Raw genomic sequence first — 24,166 nt, 5'->3', positions numbered from 1 at the left:
GCAGAGCGCAGCGGGCGCCCCCGCGGAGGGGGGTTTTCGGGCACCGGTGGGTGTGCGGCCGGCTGCGACCGGGCGGGTGGGGAGCACAGCGCAGCGGGCGCCCCCCTCCCCCCGGAGGTGCCCGGCGAGGGGTGGAGCGCAGCGGGCGCCGGCGAGGGGGGTGGGTGGCCGCCTGCCAGCGGAGCGCAGCGTGGGGCCGGGAAGGGGCTGGTCCCTGGGCTGAGCCCCCTGTGGCCTGGAGGAGCCACAGCCCAATTTTAGAATCGCCGGCTCCTGGCTCCTGTCCGTCAGATCCGCCTGCTTTTGCTTGACACCCGAGCCCGCAGCTTCTCTTTGCTTGTGGAATTCAGACAGCCCTGGAAACAGGTCGGGCTGCATATTTGGAGTGAGCGCGTTGTCCGTGCGGAGTTAAAAAGGCAAGAAAGAGGGAAGGAGAGACGCGTTCTGGTAGCATGAGCACAAGTTTCCAGGTGCCGGCTCAGCATCAGCTCACCCTTACTTAGGTGAGAAAGTGATTAAGGGTGAGCACCTTGTTCCAGTAGAATTCTCTTTCCATGTTTTAGAAATGAAATCGAGGGCCTGGGTGCGGACAGCGAGAACAGTTTAATATTGTTTTAAATCAGGACACGAAGAATACACAACTCTGTTCCCTGGCAGTCTTTTTGTACTTTTCTTTCCAGCTTTTCAGAGGAAAGAGGGCAAATGGGAGGCGAAAGTTTCACTCAGAGCATTCACACTACCAGGTGGAAATGCTCAGCAGGGTTTGGACTGGGAAGGGCAGGCAGGAAACCCACAGTGCTGGAAAGTCTTGAGGACAGTCGGGTGGGTTTTTATACCCAGGATAGAAGCAGGGGTACAAATGGCTTGCATTTTCACTCATTGCTTTTGGGTACTTTCCATAGCTCAAAGACTGCAGAGCTTGTTATGATGATTTTGAGGAAAACACATTACTTAATCCTACAATTTAAACAAACAAAAATGGCCTTGCTTTTCAACTTGAAATGCACAGCTGAGGTCACTAGCAAGGTCTGTGCCTTGAAAAAGTTCTTGGTTTCCTTTTCTAAATGTTTGGTTTAGCCTAGAAGTAGCATTTACTGAATGCCCCAGGGATACAGTGTATGGAGTATAGGTTTGCTTTTATTTTCATTCTCTTTTGCATCTGTTTGGATATGTTAAAATGCAAAACGAGGTATTCCTGGAGTATGGAACGGTATGTCCAAAAGAAGTCAAAGAGGAGGAACTGGGGCAAGGTTTTGGTGGCAGTGGTGGTTTTAAAAGGGAAGACACAAAACAGAGTTGAAGTCTGTTCTCCGACTGTGTTCCTGCGTCAGTCATCGGCCCCTGGTTCCTGGCTCTCTCAGCGAGGGCTGGCTTAAGGCAAACTATGATCTTCTGGAGGTGGTCGGGCACCAGGGCTGCCCTTGGCCGCCCTTTAGAAAGGCTGCAAAGCCTGCCTAAGAGTGAGTGCTGTGAGGACTCCTGTCCCAGGCTTCCTGGATCTGTGCTGATTTGGTCCGTTCTTCCAACTTTGCACTTCTGGTGCCTCAGTGTTCACTTTATAAAAATAAGAATCTTAAGGACTGCTCTCTAGACTTCAGCAGACTGTAGGCAACAAAAGAGATGATCCCCTCGAAATGCGTTCAAGTCTTTCCAATACATTCTTTTCAAAAATAAAGTGTTTAGTGAGGACTTAATATATGCTTGGCTCTTTAAAAACCACTGTCTCATTACATTCTTCTAACAACCTTATGAGGTAAATACTTGTATTTCCATTTTTACTCAGGGAGAAACTGAAGTTCCAAGTGGTTTATTAACTTATTCACCCAGCTGTTAAGTTGTAGATCCAGGATTAGAACAGAAAGACGTCTGTCAACTCCTGAGTCATAGTGGTCTGCTACACTGCACCATACACAAATACTAGTGGTTTGGTTTTATTAAAGCTTTTATTTATTTATTTATTTGACAGAGAGACACAGCGAGAGAGGGAACACAAGCAGGGGGAGTGGGAGAGGGAGAAGCAGGCTTCTCATGGAGCAGGGAGCCTGATGCGGGACTCAATCCCAAGACCCCGGGATCATGACCTGAGCCTAAGGCAGACGCTTAATGACTGAGGCACCCAAGCACCCCCCAACAGTAGCTTTTATAAACAAGTATATTATATGGCATTATAATATTCTCTTCTTGCTCTCCTAGGGAAAGTAGAGGGTGTTCTGAATGGAAATCATGACAAGGAACAGAAAGATCCTTATTTTGTGGAGACCCCCTACGGTTATCAGCTAGACTTAGATTTCCTCAAGTACGTGGATGACATACAGAAAGGAAACACCATCAAGAAACTGAACATCCAGAAGAGGCGGAAGCCATCTGTGCCATGCCCGGACAGCAGGGCCGCGCCCGGCCAGCAGGGTGTGTGGACTTCCACTGAATCCCTCTCCTCCTCCAACAGTGATGACAACAAACAGTGCCCCCACTTCCTCCTCGCCAGAAGCCAAGTGACATCGACGCCAACCCCAAGGCCCCCTGCCCCTCTGGAGACCTCGCCCACTTTTCTGACCATCCCGGAGAGTTGGCAGCTGCCTCCACCCTCACCACAGCTCCCAAAGCACAACCTTCATGTCACCAAGACCCTGATGGAGACCCGGAGAAGACTGGAACAGGAGAGAGTCACCATGCAGGTGGCGCCTGGTGAGTTCCGCAGGCCCAGGCTGGCCAGTTTTGGAGGCCTGGGCTCCACGGGCTCACTGTCCTCCTTCATGGGTTCTGGAAACCACAACCCCGCCGTGCACCCACTTCAGAATGGATACCAAGGCAACGGGGACTACGGTGGCTATGTCCCAGCTGCTGCCCCCACTTCATCCATGGGGAGCTCCGTCCGCCACAGCCCCCTGAGCTCAGGGATCTCCACTCCGGTGACCAACGTGAGCCCCGTGCACCTGCAGCACATCCGTGAGCAGATGGCCATCGCCCTGAAACGCCTGAAGGAGCTCGAGGAGCAGGTGCGAACCATCCCCGTGCTCCAGGTCAAGATCTCGGTCCTACAAGAGGAGAAGCGGCAGTTGGCCTCGCAGCTGAAAAACCAGAGAGCTCCAGCGCAGAACGACATCGGTGGCGTGAGGCCGCGGTCCTACAGTGCTGGGAACGCGTCCCAGCTGGAGGAGCTGTCCCGGGCCCGGCGGGGCGGCGGGGAGCTGTACATAGACGATGAGGAGGAGATGGCGGGCGTGGAGCAGAGCGCGCACAGCATCCGGGAGTTCCGGCAGCTCGCGGCGGACATGCGCGCCCTGGAGCAGAAGATCCGGGACAGCGGCGGCGAGGCGTCCCCGGGGCCCCGGGAGGGCAGCGAGTGCCGCTCCGTGGCCGTGGGAGCTGACGAGCGCATGGACCACGTGGTCGTGTACCGCAGGGGCCCCGGGGCCTGTCGGGACGCCGCCGTGGGGACCGTCGCGGAGACGAAGAGCTGCGGGGTCGGCGTGACAGAGGCCATGCTGGGGGTGACCACGGAGGCCGACAAAGAAATTGAGCTGCAGCAGCAGACCATAGAGGCCCTGAAGGAGAAGATCTACCGCCTGGAAGTCCAGCTCAGAGAAACCACCCATGACCGAGAGATGACGAAACTCAAGCAGGAGCTGCAGGCCGCCGGCTCGAGGAAGAAGGTGGACAAGGCGGTGACGGCCCAGCCGCGTGTGTGCAGCAAGATGGTGGAGGCCGTGGTGCCCACGAGGGACCAGACGGTTGGCCGGCACGTGGACGTGGCCGATGCGGGCGTCGGGACCTCCGTGCAGACGTGCAGCGTGGCGGTCTCCTGCCAGCCTGCTTGTGAGACCAGAGCCGCGGGGCCAGAGCTGCCCATGCATCGGTGGGTCGTCAAGGAACGGGTAGAGACGCGGGACCGAGGTGCAGGGAGGTCGGTGGAGACCAGCGACCAGAGCGTGGGTGTGGAGATCAGCGTCTGCGAAACAGGCAGCAACACGGAGGAGTCTGTGAACGACCTCGCGCTCCTCAAGACCAACCTGCATCTCAAGGAAGTGCGATCGATCGGCTGCGGAGATTGCTCCATTGACGTGACCGTCTGTCCCCCGAAGGAGTGCACGTCCCGGGGCTTGAGCACGGAGGCTGTGCCCCAGGTGGAGGCCGCTGTCATGGCGGTGCCTGCGACCACAAGCCGGCACACCGGTACGGTCTGGGAGCAGGTGGACCAGTCCACCAACACTGAGATGGCCACCCTTGTGGACTCCTGCACCAGCACCTCCCTCAGCACTTTGGACAAGCAGACCAGCACCCAGACCGTGGAGACGCGGACCGTGGCCATCGGAGAAGGCCGTGTTAAGGATGTCAACTCCTCTGCCAAGATGCGGTCCGTTGGCGTGGGAACAGTGCTCTCCGGCAGCTCCGGGTTCGACAGGCCATCGGCTGTGAAGACCAAAGAGTCGGGCGTGGGGCAGATAAATATTCAGGACAATTACCTGGTTGGTCTCAAGATGAGGACCATAGCTTGTGGTCCTCCCCAGTTGACGCTGGGGCTGGCAGCCAGCAGGAGGAGTGTAGGTGTTGGGGATGAGCCTGTTGGAGAGTCCGCAGAGGACCCCCAGCCCCAGACTCCTTCTGGAACGATGAGCGGCTTGGATCACTACATCGAGCGCGTCCAGAAGTTGCTGGCGGAGCAGCAGAAGCTGCTGGCTGAGAACTACAGTGAACTGGCAGAAGCTTTCGGGGAGCCGCACTCACAGATTGGCTGTCTGAACTCGCAGCTCATCAGCACGCTGTCCTCCATCAACTCCGTCATGAAGTCGGCAAGCACGGAGGAGCTGAGGAACTCGGAGCTGCCAAAAATGAGTCTGGGTCAAGTCACAGGTAGGTGGCGTTCCGGGGAACCTGGGGATGAGGAAGGGTGGGGATGATGTACTTCAAGGGGTTGTGGATTTTGTGACCCGCTTGAATCATTTTTTGGAACCCGGAGGAAGGCTCAGAATGGTTGTGGTAGAATGAACACCAAGAATCACAACCCGCCAGGAACTCTGCTGATTCCCATTGTCTGAGGGTTTCACGGGGCTCGGGCGGAGGACTGTGGCTAGGAGCAGAAAAGCAGGCTCAGGCTGGCTGGCCTAGGGGCTGCCTTCCGGGGCTGCTGGTTTGCTACGATGTCTTCTAGTTACGCATTTACTCATTTTTACGCAGGACAGCAGCCAAAGGTCCCACAGTGTTTGTGACCATAGTGACCAGTACGTGCTTAGTAAAAATAATGGGCATGAAGTGTTCTTAATTAAAACCTTGATGGAGGCAGAGAGATTGCATTAATTCATTTATTAATTGAGCAAATAACGATTCTGTTGCTGCTCTCTTCCAAGCATGGGTATAGGCTTCTGTCCTCGCGGTGCTTACATTCCGGTTGAGGACACTGTATGTCAGGGGGTGACTCGTGCCCTGTGGAAAAGAACTCCAGTTACAAGGAGAGTGAGTGTTGATGGTCGGGGGTGGCGGCGACTGGAGATGGGGGGGGCGGTCCGGAAAGGCCTCTTTGATAAGGGCCTCCGGAGCCAGAGAAGGGACTTTCTCCAGAGAAGATTGTGACAGGTGCTTAAGGTGTTGTCTTTCTCATCCTTTCCTCACTGCGATTCCCGCTCACCACCACTTTTCCTTAAACTGAAACTAACTGAGAAATTACCCTGGAAGATTTTATGACCTATAATATTTCCCTGCGAGCCTCATTAACATGCCTTCCCTTACACGTGTCTCTAGCGGTCCTCGCGTCCTCCTCGGACAGGGCTCTGTTCCAGGCTCTCCCGCTCTCGAACCAGTATGACCTGGAGAGGAAACATCACCCTTCTTTACGCTTCACTTTTAAAGTGGGGATTCGAAGGGCACCCATCCCGTGAGGTGTCAGTAGAGCCCTTTGTTGTCCTTGGTGGTGTCGCTAGTAGTGTGTCCTGTGGGGCTTCTTAGGTTGGCAAGCTAAAGTGTAGTTGAGGTTTGGGAAGCTACCAAAACACGCGCTCCGCTCTGACCAGGTGCTGCAGGTAAAATGAATTCAGGTAAACGCTTCCGGTGATTTGAGGAGTGCACACTGAATTTAATTGGTTGTGAAAATGTCCGGTATGGACCGAATCATGAGTAAACCATTGACAAATTTTTATATTCCTTGTTTCCCTTTACAGTCAAAAGGGGAGTGGTTAAAACAGACTGAAATTGATTCTTTTTCTGTCTTCCTACGTGTCCACTTCCAAACCCGAATTCATATTAGTTTTTAGTCAGCGTGCTGTGGGACAGATAGTTCATTGTAGAAGAAAAAACCGACCATGACGATGACTGTGAATGGGTGGGGTTTCTGCCTTTTAGAGTTCAGTCTAGTTAAGTGTACAGAGGGGTCATTTTAGAGTAAAAAGGATAAAAATGACATGTGGACTGAAGCAAAGGCTTAAGTAATCATAGGTCTGTTTCCACTTCTTTTTAAAAATTCTGAGGTCAGATGTGAAGTCAAAATAAAACTCTTAAATATCCCCAGACACAGTTGGTACAGTGGGGCATCCATTCTAAGAACATTCTCCCGCCAGCTTCCTCCCTCCTCCCCAAACTGGGGTTTCCGTTTCACATTCCTGCCAAAAATATTTAGCTGTACCCTTGCGGTCGTCTGCCTGACACCCTGAGCGTCAGGAACAGGGGGAAGGTTTTGTCTGGCTGTATGATAGTGCTTTTTGGTCCCTTTCCAGTCCCAATGACATCGCAGACAACCCTGTTTAAATCTGACCCTGCAAATGAATGCCTAATTAATCAGCTAAGATGGAGGAGACCTGCAGCATTCGAACAGAAGTAGAAATATTTTTTTAAAGATTTTATTTATTTATTTGAGAGAGGGAGAGAGTTGAGAGCATGAGTAGGTGAGGGGCAGAGGGAAAAGCAGGCTTCCCGCTGAGCAGGGAGCCCAATGCGGGGCTCAGTCCCGGGACTCTGAGACCATGACCTGAGAAGGCGGACGCTTAATTGACTGAACCAACCAGGCACCCCAAAAGTATAAATATTTTTAATAACACTTCTGTGGTCACGGTGGCCGCTCTCAGAGCACAATTTTAAAGTTTTTCATCGCATCACATTTGTATTCTAATGTCCTAACACAGAAGGAGTTAGATGAGGGCAAGGCATTAAACTTTTGTTACTTAGTGTTTGCTTTCGTTAGTGTTTGCTCTATGGACCGAAAACTGAAGAAGCTTGATATGGTGCAGATTTTCAACACTGTGAAGAGGGAAAGTGTGTCAGGATGCCCTGGGGCTTACTGCGGGGTCCAAACGATGCGGAATATTGTTCACACCCAGTCTAGAATACGTTTCTGTACCAAAAGGCATGTACAACGTAGACATTTTCTCCCCCAAATGAAATAATGTGGAATTGGAGTTTGACGTCACCAAAGAGCATATAAGTGATCACTTACAGGAATCTGGTACTGAATTTTTTTTTTTTTTTTTTTTTTTAAGCTAGGTTTGGGCTCTGAAGCCAGACCTTCTGGGTTCAGGTTCTTTCTGTGCCCCTAGGACAAGCTGTCTTTGTTTCCTTCCTGGGGTCGAAGTGAACATTTAATGGGTCTCTGTGAGTAGAGCATTTGTAGTAGTCTGCAGCCCCGAGTGTAGATGCTCAGTGAATGCCGGCTGCCATTGCTGTCACTGTTTTTACTGCTTCCAGAAATGAAAATGTAGGTACAGAACAAATGGCCAAGCAAAAATTGCGCAAATGGTCTCTTGTTTTTCATCCAAATGTTTATCTTCATTATTCTGGCTGTCCCCTTTTCCCCTCATTTATTATGCCTCCCCAACTAAGACTTTTATCAAGATAAAGAAAGATATCAGTACAAATGGGAAAACACAAAAGAAGGAGAATAAATGTTCAATTCTGAGTCATTCAGAGTCTGTATAAAAGCTAAAAACAAAGCCTAAATTGAATTATGCATTTGTGCCCAATCGAGAGACTTCTCAGTTTTTCTAGATTGGACGTTTAAGGGCATCCCTTTTTAAATTTTTTTTTCACATGGGCTCCACACTTGGGATGCCTGGGTGGCTCAGTCAGTTAAACATCTGACTCTTGATCTCAGCTCAGGTCTTGACCTCAGGGTCATGAGCTCAGGCTCTGTACATGCCAGGCCCCACGCTAGGTGTGAACTGTACTTTAAAAAAAAATCAGAAGCTTAACTGACTGAGCCCCTGGGCTCCCCAAGATGTCCTTTTTCATGGGCATAAGAGCATTCTTTTTTGTAGCACCATAATGCCTAACACCCCCCTTCAATTTCTTAAAATCATAACTGGGATATGTGCTTATAACGAATCAATGGTTCCAAGACCTTAAAGAGTCAAAGACTCCCTCGTGCTCTCTTGGGACAACCCCTCGTGTGTTTGGTGGGTACAAGTGTGTGTGTTTCTCTATATTTTAGAGATGTAATTTTTTTTTTAACAAAAGTTGAATCTTGCATGTTCTATCTATGTATTTTTCCATAAAAGGTCACAAACATTGTTCTAGGATTCAAGAGACCTTGTCATCAATTTGACACAGCTGAATTTGTTGATGACCAAAGATAGTCTGTACTTTTTTTTCCCTCAGTGTTTCTTTTTTTAAATTTTAATTCCAGTATGGTTAACATACAGTGTTATATTAGTTTTAGGTTCTGTACATTATTCAGGCTCAGTGTATTTTTAATTTCCGTCACATATTTCATCCACACACACACCCCCACCTCCTCTCTGGCAACCATTGGTTTTCTATATTTAAGAGTCTGGTTTTTGTCTGTCTCTTGTTTTCTTTGTTCATTTGTTTTGTTTCTTATATTCCACATGTGAGTAAGGTCATACAGTATTTGTGTTTCTGTGACTGACTTATTTCACTTAGCATGATACACTCTAGCTCCAGCCATGTTGTTACAAATGGCAAGATTTCATTTTTTTTGTGGCTGAGTAATATCCCAGAGGATATACGTACCACGTCTTCTTTATTCATCAGGGTGCAGATATCCATAAAGCACTTTTTGATTCCTTGTGGTGATAAGTTTCCTGTACTTAATATTTTCTTTTATCGAATTACAAAATTAAGAGGAAATAAGTTTCTGTTCTCACACAAACCTTAGGAAAAAAATGTTTATTCTTCTGTAAATCAGTCGGATTGTTTTGGTTTGAGGAGTTAAGTTAATATTTCTTTCTTTTTTTTTTTTTTTTCCTTTTTCCCTCTGGAGAGAGAAAATCGTAAATGAATGACTTGCACTTACAAATACTCCCAAACTATTTAACTGTCTTTGAGCAAACAAAAATAAAACTATCTGTAACAGTATAATTTCACTGTCTGCCACAGTTTGTAGAAAATTAATCTCTTATACTTGTCCAAGGACTTGGAGGTTTTTTTAATCACAATTTCTTAAATAAATACTATAAGAGCATCTTATAATCTGGACAAAATGCTTCTGAAACCCAGCAGTATATAATGGGCTGATGGAGAGGAGGGCCTGCTGACCCGGAAGTCAGAAGAGCTGACCCGGAAGTGGTCCAGGAACTTGAAGCATCGGTTGAGAGAGGATATGGCGGGGCTGCCGTGCCCTCTTGTGTCATGAGAAGGTTGGATTCCATATTTCTTGCTTGGAGCCCTTAAAGCAGAATTATTCTCCAGAAGTAGCTCTTTTCCAAGATTCAACTGAGAGCGTGTTTTTCTCAAATTCATGGGTTTTCTGCTGCCACCCACCATCACCACTGCCACCCAGTAGGCACACGCAGGCCCTGTTTCACAGAAGTATTATCACAATAAACCACCTTAGAGCAAGGCCTCTTGATCTGGGAACCGTTGCTTTGTGAACAGTTTTGTGAAGAAATCGAACACTTTTCATCAGATTCTCCAAAGAGATAGCTGGCACTCAGAAAAATTGAAATTGCAGATCTGGAGCATCTGTTACAAACCTTGGAGAAGAGTGCCCCCACCCAAAGGAAAATCTTTTACAAGGGCTTGAAATCACCACCTTCGTGAACCCATCCACGGACACACATGTGAAAATCTTCTCTTTTAAACTGATGCTTTATTGTTTTTAGTGGGTGTTGGTGACATGGCCGTGCAGCTCCGGAAAAAGATGCGAGTTTCCTTTTACATATATTCTGAATCCTAAACTATGTGGTTCATTTCTGGCTAAAGCATACAGATTGGTAGTTTTTGAGAACTGAAGTGAGTTCTTGCATGTTTGATCGTTAAGGATAAAGTGAATTTGTTGATATTGGGCAGTGGCCAAAGCTGTTTATTCTTCCTCCAAGCAGCTAGTTGTCCATATCTTAGTAAAGATATTTTTCTTAAAGATTTGTTTATGAGAGAGAGTGAGAGAGCAGGAGCGAGGGGAGGAGCAGAGAGAGAGGGGCAAGCAGACTCTGCGCTAAGCACCAAGCCCGATGCGGGGCTCTGTCTCAGGACCCTGAGATCATGACCTGAGCTGAAACCAAGAGTCAGACATTTAATCTGCTGAGCCACCCAGGCGCCCCTCAGTAAAGATATTTACAGTCTGCTCTGTCCCCTTCTCTGTTCAGGTTAGTTGATAGCTATACATTGACTGTGAACTCTGCAAAGTGTGGTACTGCATCAGATAGGTAAGGGGGTCTGTGCCTTGAAGAACTTGCAATCCGGTTGGACCAATCTAAGACATATATAACGGCAATATAAGTGATTGCTTATAGCAGTATGTGTGAGCCACCAGATAGTGTGCAAAGAGAAAGTGTTCCCAGAGTTCAGCTGCAGTCAGGTGCTCTGAGATCGGGGAAGAGATGAGGTCTTTAGCTGTCTCTGGAAGCACACCCATGCTTAACCTAACTTTAGTTAATGCAGCCTGTCAATGTGGCTTTTCTGGGTCAGGCCCTGGGATGGTTTGTAATTAAGCGTGGGTGGGGTTGTAGTGAAGGAGAAGCTGATTCTTCATCCACTCTAGCATTTTAATTTCTAAGTACCCACTTTTAGATACACCCATGACAGCTGTCTGGAACGTTCCTGGGAAAATATTAAAATGGCCCTAGAAATTATTAAACTGCAGCCCTGACCCTTGAAGCTCTCCAGATCAGTTTGACTGTCCTGGTGGCCATATACATTGGCCTTGAGGCAGAGTTCTGAAGGTTGAACCTTGAACCAGAATGGGATTGCACTTTCTCCTCCATCAAAGATGCACACCTTCTCATAGGAGTAATGTGTACCAAAAAGCAGGTGATCCTTCAGGAATAATCTCTAATGTCTGTTCCCCAAACCATTATGTACGCTGAAAAGGATGAATTTATGCCCAAGCCCTTTTCTTTATGCAAGAACTGCATGTATTCAGATCCCTTTGAATTCATAGTATTACTTGGGGAAAATACCTAAATGACTGCATGGCCTCCATAATGACTCAGAAATTTCGGGCCTGCTTCTTGACAAGCAAGCTACATGTTCTTTAAAAATCAGAATGTTCAGCTGAAATTTTGACAAGATACGTGTTTAAGAGCTGGCCACAGCGTTCATGGGTGTGTTTTAAGAAAGCACTTGACAGGGGTACCTGGGTGGCTCAGTGGGTTAAAGCCTCTGCCTTCGGCTCAGGTCATGATCCCAGGGTCCTGGGATCGAGCCCTGCATCGGACTCTCTGCTCAGCAGGGAGCCTGCTTCCCCCTCTCTCTCTGCCTGCCTCTCTGCCTACTTCTGATTTCTGTCAAATAAATAAATAAAAAATCTAAAAAAAAAAAAAAAGGACTTGACATTATAAATAAAAGTATGGGTTGGCACGGCAGAAGAGTTGGGATTTGTGAACAGAGCCAGTTCTAAAACCTGTTTTACTTTTTAAAATCAATTTTCTAACAATAGAGATACACAGTGCAATATACCAGAGGAAATTGAAGAGGATAATCTTGTTTAAACAAACAAACAAACAAAAAACCAAGCTCCTCCAGCTGTTTTTCATTGAAGTCTTTTTCTTATAAAATAGTTTGCTTTTAACATTTCTGAATGTTACATTCTAAATATTTTAAAGTCAGGAACATACACAGAGTTTTCACTTTAACAAACAGATGTATTTTTCGTTAGAGTTTGCCTTGGATAGCATAATTACCCATATATTAAATGCTACATGTACTTTCGAATTAATACTTCGAGGTGCTCTTATCTTCCAAAGCCCTGAGATTTCTGTGACTCATTGTCTTTCAGTTATCACTGATCTGGTTAACTTGTAAAATGAGGTCATTATAAGTAAAGACTGTGAAGGGCAGCTGCCCTGTCGCCTGCTCTTGAGCTCCCCAGCAGTACCTGTGGGAACCACGGCCACCTGGAGGGGGCTTTGAGCTGCTAGGCCAGAGTGCCAGAATTCTGCATGTGTTTTGTGGTCACTCCTGTAGCTTTATGCACGTCGTTGGGGTAGCATTTACTGGTGGTAGTCGTAGACTTCTACCCTTAACGGTCCAGGCCTATTAACTAAACTCCAGTAATTCCTAAAAATTCACATGGTCCAAGTTGATGGACTGAAACCAGAGGGATGTCTAAACTCCTCTGTTTTCTTTTCTTTTTTTTTAAGATTTTATTTATTTATTTGAGAGACAGTGAGAGAGAGCATGAGAGGGGAGAAGGTCAGAGGGAGAAGCAGACTCCCACTGAGCAGGGAGCCTGATGCGGGACTCGATCCTGGGGCTCCAGGATCATGACCTGAGCCAAAGGCAGTCGCTTAACCAACTGAGCCACCCAGGCACCCTAAACCTCCTGTTTTCAACAGTCAGGTTTTTTTTTGTTTGTTTGTTTGTTTGTTTAAGATTTTATTTATTTATTTGACAGATCACAAGTAGGGAGAGAGGCAGGCAGAGAGAGAGGAGGAAGCAGGCCCCCCGCCGCGCAGAGAGCTGGACGCGGGGCTCAATCTCAGGACCCTGGAATCATGACCTGAGCTGAAGGCAGAGGCTTTAACCCACTGAGCCACCCAGGTGCCCCAACAGTCAGGTTTTTATTAAGGAAGCTCTAGGCCCAACATGGGGCTCGAACTCACCACCCTGAGATAAGGGTTACGTGCTCTACCACTGAGCGGGCCAGGCGCCCCTCAGCTGTCACGTTTTGTATCTGTGAAATAATTCAGTGGTTCTCAATCCTGGCTGCACATTAGAAAATCTTCAGGAGCTTTTTTTTTTTTTAAAGATTTTGTTCACTCATTTGACAGACAGAGATCACAAGTAGGCAGAGAGACAGGCAGAGAGAGGAGGAAGCAGGCTCCCTGCCGAGCAGAGAGCCCGACGCGGGGCCTGATCCCAGCACCCCGGGATCACGACCCGAGCCGAAAGCAGAGGCCTCAACCCACTGAGCCGCGCGGGCGCCCCTCTTCAGGAGCTTTTTAAAAGTACTAACACTTGGGCCCCCTACGGAGAGTTCATTGTATCTGTATTTTTAAAAGCCCCACCCCCAGGTTTGTTGGTTCTAGAGTGCAACCAGGGTCAAGACCTTTAGATCTGGTTGTCCTCTTTATTTTGGTTTTCTCCGCTGCACCTTTCCTGTGTTTGACTTGAACACAGCGGCCCTGGGCTGGTGCACGTCTCATTCTGCGCATGCTCTCTAAGGACCACGGGCCCTGATCGAGTGCAGACCATTGTTTATGGGCCATTCCAGAGCAGCCAGAGTTTCCGCACCATCCGAAAAACATTTTCTGGCAATAGAGGGGACACATTCCCTCTGGTCCCAGCGAATGAGGACTAGTTTAACATTTAATGTTGTTCTTTGCCTTGCCAGTCAGTCACAAGGGAACTCTGGCGACTTTCCGTCGAATCACGTAGGCACTTAGGGAAGCTGTCCGTTCCCCAGCACTGCTGTGGGCACTGTAGAGGACCCAACCAAGAACAGAGCATGGAGGGACTCTGGGCGCTCACATTCTTATGGAGGAGTCGCCCGTGAAGCCAGAAAACAGGGCGGGCATCCTTTGGTCTGGACACAAGTGCTGCAGGACATGGAGGGAGGAAAGAGACCTGTGTGGACAGCACCATAGGAGAAAGACTATAGAGGAAATAGAACCAGGGCCAGCAGCCTTGAAGAGTCTGGTTCAAGTGCATGTGGTGAAGTTTGCTGAAATAAGGACACACAGGTGGGAGTGATGATGTCACGTGAGCCCTGTGAACACGGAGAAGGTGGGAAGGGTTGAGCAGTAGAACTCCCACAGGCGACAGGAAGCTGTCCGTTCATCATGAAGAAGCCTCACGTGCCTGCCAGACTGGCTGGCTCTGCCTGGGAGAAGTTCTAGGAAGCCCTAGTTGACACAGTGGAGCTCTGGTGAGGAGGAACCGTGGCCTGGGGTGGGAGTGAGGGGCAGGTTGTCTGCAAAGGCGGGCAGGGGCATTGTGCACTGATTGAGTTGTTAGAAACGTTCTGTATCTTAATGAGGGAGGTGGTCACACAGACATGTACACATTTACCAAAAGTCACTGAACTCCACAATTGTGCATTTTCCTGTATATAAATTATACCTCAACTTATAAATGTATTTTGAAACCTGTGTTCAAAAAGAAAAAGAGGGGCACCTGGGTGGCTCAGTTGCTTAATTGTCTGCCTTCGGCTCAGGTCACGATCCCAGAGTCCTGGGATTGAGCCTCACATGGGGCTGCCTGCTCAGCGGGGAGTCTGCTTCTCCCTCTGCCTGCCCCTCCCCCTGCTTGTGCTCTCTCAAGCTCGATTGCTGTCTCTCAAATAAATAAATAAAATCTTTTACTTTTTTTTTTTAAGATTTTATTTGTTTATTTGACAGAGAGAGAGATCACAAGTAGGCAGAGAGGCAGAGAAAGAGGAGGAAACAGGCTCCCCGCTGAGCAGAGAGCCCGATGTGGGACTCGATCCCAGGACCCTGAGATCATGACCTGAGCTGAAGGCAGAGGCCCAACCCACTGAGCCACCCAGGCGCCCCAATAAATAAAATCTTTTTAAAAAAGTAAAAAAGAAAAAAAAATTATGGATCCCAAAATTTAAAACCCTGAGCAACCAGTGGAAATCTGTGCAAGGATTCCCTTTCAGATATCTTACGAAAGTTTTTCTGAGATCATCAAATAAATGTCACTACTGACCAAATATGCAATCATCATTAAAAAAAAATTTTTTTAGGTTTTTTTTTTTGTTTTGTTTTGTTTTGTTTTTAGCGCTTTAATTATTTTTTAAGAGCTCTTTGGGGAATATAAGTTAAAATCGTTACGGATGGAAGTGCAAGACTGTCTAGTTCTTGCTTCCCAGCACTCCGCTGTGAGTAGGTGGATGTGTCTAGCTTGGGCCAGAGAGCTCTGATGGCTCTTGAAGCCCATGATAGGCATGCAGGATTCATTACATGGTGTCTTTTGTATAGGTCTCTGGTTTCAAAATTAAAAAATGGTTTTAAGTCCCCGCTGGTTCTTAAATAGGAACATGCCCAGTGAGAGTGTTTCTCCAGGAAGTACGTGCTGGCATTGGGACTCACAGCTGCTGAGACTTTGGGGAGGTCACCGTGCTACCTCGGCTATACTGATGAGTTGGGATGGAGAAGGCAGGATGGAGGCCAATGCCCTGGTTTGTTCACTTTGCTAACGATAAGTCAGAGGGACTCTCAGAGGCCTTGTTTTTGCTGTTGGGGGAGCACATCAGGTCACAAGGACACTGAATATTATCAGGAATCCTGCGTACAGTGTTGCGTGTGTGTGCTGAAGGAGGGAGGGAGACCCTTAGAGTCACCTGGGAGGCCCCTTGCCTGCAGAGCTAGAGGAGATCACTTGTGCTACTGTTTTCACGGACAAAATACTGCTCACACAGTTAGGAAATGTGGGTTCTGGGCCACCTGTGAAGTCACCGAGCCTCCCTGGCATTCAGACTTCTTAGGTTGCATATATGAGAATTAAAATTTAGGTGATCCCTAATGCCTCACTGTGAACATTTTGCCTCCGTCCACTTTTTTTTTTTTTTTTTTAAATTAGAGGGTCATTGTTTTAAACCAGTACTTTCTAAAGTGGGCAACATACTTCAAAGGGTCTTGTGGACCCCAGGTCAGTGGGGATGTCCGAGATGCCTACCACTCGGCCCCCGTCGCAGAGCTACAGAATGATTTTATGGTGGCAGGTGCTTGGGAATCTGCATTTTAGCAAATGCACCCCAGACGGTGCATATAAACAGTAGAGTTTGAAGAGAACAGTTACAGAATTTATCATGATTAGGTTTTTTTCCCTAATTGCCTCAAAATACAATCAGTATTTAAATTTCTTTTCTTCTGGGGATGTAAGTGATTTCAGAGGTTTAGAAAAGAGGAAGTTGTGATCAAATTCTTTCCATATGACATTACTGTGGTTAGATTGAAATTTATTTGAATTAGTAACTCCTGTTTACAATACATAATTTAGGAAGTCAACATCATTAGCCTTAGAAAAGCAGTGTTAAATAGGTTTGTTGTGTATCCTTCCAGACTTTTTCTAATATGTATACATATAAATATATTTGCCAAAATAGGTTTATTTTCCCCAAATGATTCAATAATCTATTTTTAAAACCCAGTAATACATTATGCCTATCTTTCTGTGCTAAAAATGTCTACCTACATCAACATTTTTAATGGCTGCATAGAATTCCTTTGTATAAATGTACCAGACCTAATTTCACTGGTTTCTTATTGGCGTACTGTGATATCTGCCTCTTTCCGCTATTTTACACATGGAAACAATGAACATCCTTCTGTATCTTTTTGTACATCCTCAGGTTAAAATTCCTAGGAACAAATTGCTAGTCAAAGAATTTCCTTATTTTTTTAAAGTGATTTTGAAACAGTTAATATTCACTCTAAAAAACAGCAAATACAGAGAAAAGTTAAAATCTCCATAGCTTCCTGATAACTTTCATATATATTTTTAATAAGATCACATACATAGAATCTTATTATTGCTTTTCTCGTTTAACCATACATCGTAAACATCTTCCCATGCCAACCACATTAAAGATACTGTGATATACATAGATACAGTAATTATGTGCAATGAATTGATCTGATTCTTCTGCTTTAGCCAGTACCTGATACATACCAATATTAAATACCTGAAGTACACAAAAGCAGTCTAGTAGATGTGAGGAAAGAAAGTTGATTTGAACAGTTTGGTGCCCTCAAAATTCTTACAGACGAGAAGAGAGTCTTGGGCGCTCCCAGGTCCTTTGTCTTACAGATCCTGTAAGAGGGTCTGAGAGCTGGACTGTGAAAGTCAGAGAAAGGAAAGTCTTGTTTAGTTAGGTCAGGGAAGGCTCAGAAGAGAGGGTGACGGAGGGCTTGACCCTGTGAAGGTGGGGAGAAAGGAGGGTTCCACGTAGAGGAGCGTTTGCCAAGATGTGTTGTCTGGAAGATGCAAGACACCCACTCTCAGGATCCCAGTAACTGGGAGGCAGTCCTCCGCTCAAACAGAACCCCAGGCGTGGTGGGAAATAAAGGTGGAGAGGTAAGGAGATGGGTCAGGTGTCAGTGGTCTAGAGAGTACGGGGCTAAGCGTCGTGGGCTACGTTTCCTGAGCAGAGGGGGAGAGTTTTTTAGCTTTGCTCAGATTTGTTTTAGCCAGAGTGCCAATTGGGGTTTGAGGGGCTGGAGTTTTGCTCATCAGCCATGTGTGTGACAGGCCATCATAAAGGAAGAGGACAGTCAGGATGCCCGCCCAACCGGGGCAGTAACAGCTGTGCCAGAGGGAAGAGACGGAGGTAGAAGGACAGGCGTGGGCGGACCCGGATGTGGGGATAAAAGGAAAGTTAACGGCCAAGAAGGTTAGGGGCACCTGGGTGGGTCAGTGGGTTAAAGCCTTTGCCTTCAGTTTGGGTCATGATCCCAGGTCCTGGGATTGAGCCCCACATCGGGCTCTCTGCTCAGCGGGGAGCCTGCTTCCTTCTCTCTCTGCCTGCCTCTCTCCCTGCTTGTGATCTCTGTCTGTCAAAGAAATAAATAAAATCTTTTATTAAAAAAAGAAAAGAAGAAGAAGAAGGTTTTAGTTTGGGTGGCTTGGGGTTTGAGTTTGGGTGGCTTCCATAATACCGCCACGAATGCAAAAAAAACACAGGGAGAAAAGCAGTTAAGAAAATGGAAAGTTGCAAAAATTAAAACAAAAAGAAGTTTAGCTCATTTCATTTGGTCTTAACATCACACGTTCTACACCTGTCTCCTTCCTGACAGGCAGTAGTCTGGAGTACACCTGTAAGTGCGGAGGCCTTCAGGCAGCAGCTCCGTTCCACACCCCGACCTCCCAGCACGAGCAAGCAGTGGGCACCATGGAAGGGAGACCCCTCAGCGGCCAGGACGCCTTCCCCCCTCAGGAAAGCACGCTGTGCCCGGTGAACCTGACGGACGACCAGATAGCTGCCAGCCTCTATGGTAACCTTCCTCACTCAACCCTTCTCGGCCTCAGGATTCTAGGACCGGCGCTGCCCGCGCTGCAGTCTAATGTCACGGCGCCTCATAGGCTGACCTGGAAACACCATTGACCTAAGATGGTAGGAAGGTAGGCCTAGAACATCTTTAAAAGATTTCAACATAAAGGAGTGTGCCGTCCCCCAAAGAAAACTCATCTGATTTTGTGAATTATGAAATACTTTAAATAGCATTTCACTCCTTTGCAGTCTGACAGGTGGACCTTTTTCCCAGCTGAGGGAAAACAATAATAATAATCCCCATTTTAGGGCCTAAGTGGTTTTTGAGGCCCAAATAAGATGGGATATCACTCTATAAACAGTGAAGCCTGATACAGATGCTAGTTGTCAGTCCTTCTGTTATGTCTGGTAGTACTAATGGTGTTTTTTTTAATCCTCATGTAAAGAACTTCACACTGTTCCTTTCCATGCATACATCTTTCCAGTGGATTTTATGCAAGCTTGTCATGTGCCCGGGCCAAGATCTAAACTGATATGAATGAGAAAAAAAAAAACAAAAAATGAACCTGAAGAAAGATTTCTTGGTCCTTTAACTTGTATGGGTATGAGTTGTGTTAATTTTGTTCACCCTGATTCCTTTTCTCACAGTATGTACAAACAGTGAAAGCACACTGAAGTCTATCATGAAGAAGAAGGACAGCAACAAAGATTCAAATGGAGCCAAGAAGAATCTTCAGTTTGTTGGCATTAACGGAGGGTAAGGGAAGATGGTGACACCAGCCAGTCTGTACATGGTCTGTCTGTCTCCTTTGCCTCCTGTCTCCTCAAGTCCCATTTAAAGGTGCCTGGTCGGGGCTGCAGCCACATACTGGTGACGCAACATCCCCTCAGAAAGGTGCATTTGGGCTTCTCTCCTCTCCTCTTCTCGCTATCTTTAAGGACGTGTCACTCTTGAAAAGACATCTGATGACGCTGAGCGATTCACGTCTTGCCACCTCTGATCTGAAAACAATAGTCTTCAACAAAAGCAGCAGGCGGCAGGGGTCCCTCGGTGTCGGACAGCTTGTTCTCACCTGTATCAGACTCAGGAGCAAACAGAAAGAGGCGAGAGCATCACTCCACGGGCCAGTGATGGTCATCTACTCCTTCAGAACGGCTTGTTTTGCTTATCTCCCCATGCTTACGTACGGAACTGTAGGGCCTTCCAGTAGACCAGTAGTCCAGCTGTGCCTTCAGTTCTTTACTTTCTAAACAGAATGTCTGTTAGCTGTTTATTCCTTCTCACTGGGGTCAGATAAATAGTGAAGCCTGTTAGTCATCCTGTAGTTGGTACAGAGCAGCTAATCTGTTCATCCGTATGTGGCCTCAGCCGCAACAAGAAAGCAATAATGTGGTTAGTTGAGTTAATATTTATGACAAGATTTAACTGAATGGGGCCTAGTTTCTCTATCTTTGAAGTCTAGTTGGGTAGTGTGGCCCAGGAGGTTCTGGAGGGCTTATTCCAGAGGAACGATCGATTACTTACCTAATCCGTTAACCATGACACGAAGACAGTTGATGGATCAAAATAGGAAGACCTTTAGGGAAAAGGGAAAAAAAAGTTGGGGGGCGGACCAGAAAAAACCACTGCACACCTGGCTTCATCAGTAAGTTTCCGTTGGTGTATCCTAGGCCACAGGTGCTACATATTTTTTTTCCTCCCAAGTGGTTGAATGATACCAACTGGCAACTCAAGTTATCCCTTTCCAGTCAGAACCCATTCAAAACCACCAGATTTTTAAAAAGACCTTCCTTTGAACTTCTAAATGCAGAGTCTAAAACCACTGGTCAGATGTCTGGAGTCAGCTGCTTTCCCTGCCTGAGAGTTTCTGTCATGGGGTCTTTCGGGGTACGCCTTGCCTCTCCTGAACTCCCAATTGCCACCTAGGTATGAAACAACTTCAAGTGATGATTCCAGCTCGGATGAAAGCTCTTCCTCCGAGTCAGATGACGAGTGTGATGTCAGTGAGTACCCTCCTGAAGACGAGGAGGAGGAAGAGGAGGATGAAGACACTCGGGGAATGGCGGAAGGGCACCATGCCGTTAATGTTGAAGGTTTCAAGTCCGCCAGGGTGGAAGATGAGATGCAGGTTCCAGAATGTGAACCTGAGAAGGTGGAAATCAGAGAGAGGTGTGGTACACTCCCCTCCCCTCCCTAACCCTTCCCACGTTTAATGTGCCTTTGGCAAAAGAACTGGCTGATTAGGAGATTTTGCCATTGTCACTATTGGTTGGGTCTTTCCCATCCTCAAAGGATAGCTGAACTTTGTCATCAGGGGTACAACCGTCCTGTCCTGATGCTAATCAGTACAGGTGGGGAGGGAGATAGCTCCTAGATCTCTTAGAGGAGCAAAAAGATGGGCCTCATCAGGCTGCCACCTTTGTTTCCTTTAAATGTATTTGCTAGCTAGTTTTCTCTGTGGAGCCACCAGCCACAGAATATTCCACGCCCCCAAGGCGTCCAGTGTTCGCATAACCCACCTTATAGTTGAAGGCACATTAGGATTTAGTGTGGCCAGCACATGTCTTTTAAGATTTCGGATTTTATCATTAGCCATTCATCTTCATACAGGTCAGTACTGTTAAGGGATTGCCATGTGCGAAAGGAGCAGCTCTTTAACCCCCGCCAAAGCTCTCATTCACTGCAAAGATGATGTAATCGGTCCCACGTCTGTGTTTTGTTGCTCACTGAGTGATAGGGAACCCCACAAGAGTGGGTTTGGGAGTCTCCTTAGCAGCAGCTGAAGTACCTAGTAAACACTCTCGTTGGCTGAGACACGTACATAACGGTGTAGAACATTTTAAAGATGGCTAGCAAATGTGGAATCAGTGCTTATAAAACAGAGAATAGGACATATGAAAAATTCAAGACGGTTTTTCACTGTGTGGAATATAAACAGAACATTTCAAAAAACTTCTATTTAATTTTGCAAATCAGAGTTTAACTGCATTAACATAAGGTAAGTGTTTCTAGTTTATATTTCCAAGTATTTTCACATGGCTGAGATCTTGTCATCTATGTGTTTTGTTTTATTTTTTAACAGTTTTGTTGAGCTATCATTTATTTACCTATGCCATCTGATTTTTCAGTGTAGATTTTCATGGGGGCTAAACACTTCCTGAGTTCAGACATGTGGTTTACTAGTCTGCATAAGGGATATGTGGTAATTCTGACCTCTTCAACCCCTTAAGAGTAAAAACATTTTTTTTAAGAGTAAAAATATTTTTAAGAACTTAGAATAAAAGGACTAAAAAAGTTCCAGATGTTATTCCAGAATGTCATAAAGGCCGAACAGGTAGGCCTGAAAGTCACCATATGGAAAGGCCCGAGCTCTGGCCGGAGACATTGGCTCTGTATGTCCTCGGACACCTAGGGAGGCCTGCTCAACCTCCAGGCAGGCACCTTGCACCACCACGAACCTGCAGAGGTCCACTCGAGGCCTCTTGTCTTTTAAAGGGGTATAAAGTCTGCAATAAAAATGCCTTTCCTGGGGTGGCCAATCGTGAGCTCTCTTTCTTTTTTATCTTGTCCTAGGTATGAATTAAGCGAAAAGATGTTGTCTGCCTGCAACTTGCTGAAAAATAATATAAATGACCCCAAAGCTTTGACCAGCAAGGATATGGTGAGTCTGCCCTCCAGATGTTGTCCCTAGTCCATACAAAGTGCTCAAGTGGACACCAAAGTCAGGGTGTCTCTAGCCTGCCCCTGAGCTGTTGTACCCACATGCTTTGCCCCTGAACTATTTCTAGCTCGTGTAAGCAAAGTGAGCACCGTGCCACCCTGCTCATACTGAACGTTTCCCTCAGGCCCCGCAGCAGACAGCCCCACCCTGTACTTTTCTCGGTGACACAGGCTCCATGAGGCATACACTTGCACACCGGAGGGAGGGCTAGCTGCATCTGGTTTTCAGGTTTCGACACATTCTGCTTCCGCTCACAGAACCTTGTGATCCAGGGAGAAGAGTCACCAGAAATTTTTTTTTTTTAAGTTGGCCTATGGTTTTTAAAAAGCAACCTGACTGGGCTGAGGTCAGCATTCCTTTCAATTATGGAAGTGCATATTATGTTCTCGTATGGAATGCGGGCAGCCACTATTTTTAAATTCCGGAGTCACTGCACTTGTCATCTCTGCCCACTTTGAGAGACTTGGAAGCGCACAGCTGAGAAGCTGGTGGAAGGACACAGCCCTGGACAGAGGAGCACTTCTGGGGCAATGGTGAATCTGACACCATGGCGAAGTATGTCGCTCTCCCTTAGGGGTCGCTGAAGTTTTGAGGTGCAGCTTCTCTCCTAGGTCACACCCACCCTGTGGTTGACAGTTCTCTTCAGTGTGTTGAGAAAATGGAGCCTCTCCCATTATGTTAGACAGAATTGGCATTTGAATCTTGGCATCTCGTCAGCGTGAAGTTTTTTTGCTGCACAACTGAAGTCAGCAGCGAGTGAGAAAGCTGATTTGAAAGTCTCACAGGATTATAGAGTGATGAAACCAAAATGTTAGAACTAGAAGGGACTTCAGGGAGTCTCTCATGCCAGAGAGCCACCGTTTTCCTCGTGGACAACACGCACAGTCTGAGGAAGGACTAGGACAGCTGTCACAGGCATGAGAGGCGTGTGGGCATGCGTGCCTGTGAGACCACTCTGTCCTCATCTACTCTGTTTTAACTGAGGCCCTAATGATTAGGTGTCTTGTCCAGAGTCAGTTAACTAGCTTCTAGTTAGTACTGGGGCCAGATGATACCTCTTCAATACTGGCCCAAGTTTTATTTATCCTCTCTGAATCCCGTCACCTGGTCGTACGACACCCTTTTTTTTAAGGTTCTGGTTGCATCTCAGATTTGTTTTTATTGCTATGGAAACTGAATTTCTCAGAGCCAGCTGTGTCTTGACATTGAATGAGTGTGCCGAGAAAGGCACACGGGGTGATGTTTACAGAAGAAAATACTAAATAAAATCCCTGGGCGGGGGCGGACAGAACTCCATCAGTATAAACTAAACGTGTGTCTAAGCTTCAGTCACAGAGAGCAAAGCCATGAAATGCCACTGCGGTGTTAGTATTTCCCGTGAGGCTGAACCTGAACTTAAAACTGGTGCTTCTGGACCCTAGATTCCATAGCTATAATGTACTTTTTCTTTGAACCATTTTAAAAATGCAGGGTCCTGTGGTTTTCCGGGAGAACGTCCATTTCTCTGGCCCCAGAGTACCAAGCGTATTGTCACGGACATACTCCGTGGTCAGTTCCTTTTTGGTTAAATGGAACTCATTTGGTAAAAACGTCTGTAAGGGATTGTGTCCTGAAAACTGGTAGAGACATGAACAGTCACAGTGCCAGGGCCCAGAACCGGAACAGGACACCACAAACACGGCAGTAACAGAATTCAGCCCCCAGATGACACAAGCTCCCTCTTTCCACACGAGGACGGACTCTGGAGAAACGAAAATCCGAATATGCAGAAGAGTGAGCAGAAGAAAACAAAACAGAAGATGAATTTTTTTTCCCCACCCAGGACCCTTTTCATCAGGTGCCACAAAATATGATTGAACGGGCTGAAACCGAATCATCTGATGCTGCTGACGTAGGCTTTCCATTTTTTCCTTAGTGTATTTCCAACCCTTGAAAGAGTAAGCAAAGCACGGGTGAACGGTTATCCCGTGCAAGAAGGGCTCCTGGAAGACGCGGTCTAGCTCCGCCCATCCCCAGCAGTGCGCATGCGAACTTCACGGGTCCGGGATTCCATCCCAGCAATGCGCGTGCGAACTTCACGGGTCCGGGATCTCATCCCCAGCAGTGCGCATGCGAACTTCACAAGTCC

The 24,166-nt window shown here is 47.1% G+C and overlaps 1 protein-coding gene across 5 annotated transcripts in view; it reads left to right on the top strand.

Annotated features, from left to right (window-relative positions):
* Nucleotides 1-2,197: 2,197 nt before the first annotated feature.
* The window catches only part of LOC111153646 (KN motif and ankyrin repeat domains 1), a 29,812-nt gene continuing 7,843 nt past the window's right edge, over nt 2,198-24,166 (top strand). The window contains exons 1-5 of one of the 5 annotated variants that reach the window (XM_022512798.1): nt 2,198-4,851; nt 18,123-18,266; nt 18,965-19,073; nt 20,244-20,486; nt 21,891-21,978. In XM_022512798.1, the coding sequence (XP_022368506.1) occupies nt 2,631-4,851; nt 18,123-18,266; nt 18,965-19,073; nt 20,244-20,486; nt 21,891-21,978 (2,805 nt within the window). In that variant the 5' untranslated portion in view covers nt 2,198-2,630. Of the gene's footprint in view, nt 4,856-18,122; nt 18,321-18,964; nt 19,074-20,243; nt 20,487-21,890; nt 21,979-24,166 lie in introns of all 5 variants that reach the window. The other 4 variants (XM_022512796.1, XM_022512797.1, XM_022512800.1 and 1 more) reach the window with 4 other exon arrangements.

The sequence above is a fragment of the Enhydra lutris genome, unplaced genomic scaffold (genome assembly GCF_002288905.1).
Source record: "Enhydra lutris kenyoni isolate GAN:26980312 unplaced genomic scaffold, ASM228890v2 scaffoldscaffold33, whole genome shotgun sequence".
NCBI classification, from domain to species: Eukaryota; Metazoa; Chordata; class Mammalia; order Carnivora; family Mustelidae; genus Enhydra; species Enhydra lutris.
This window is presented reverse-complemented; position numbering and strand designations above follow the sequence as displayed.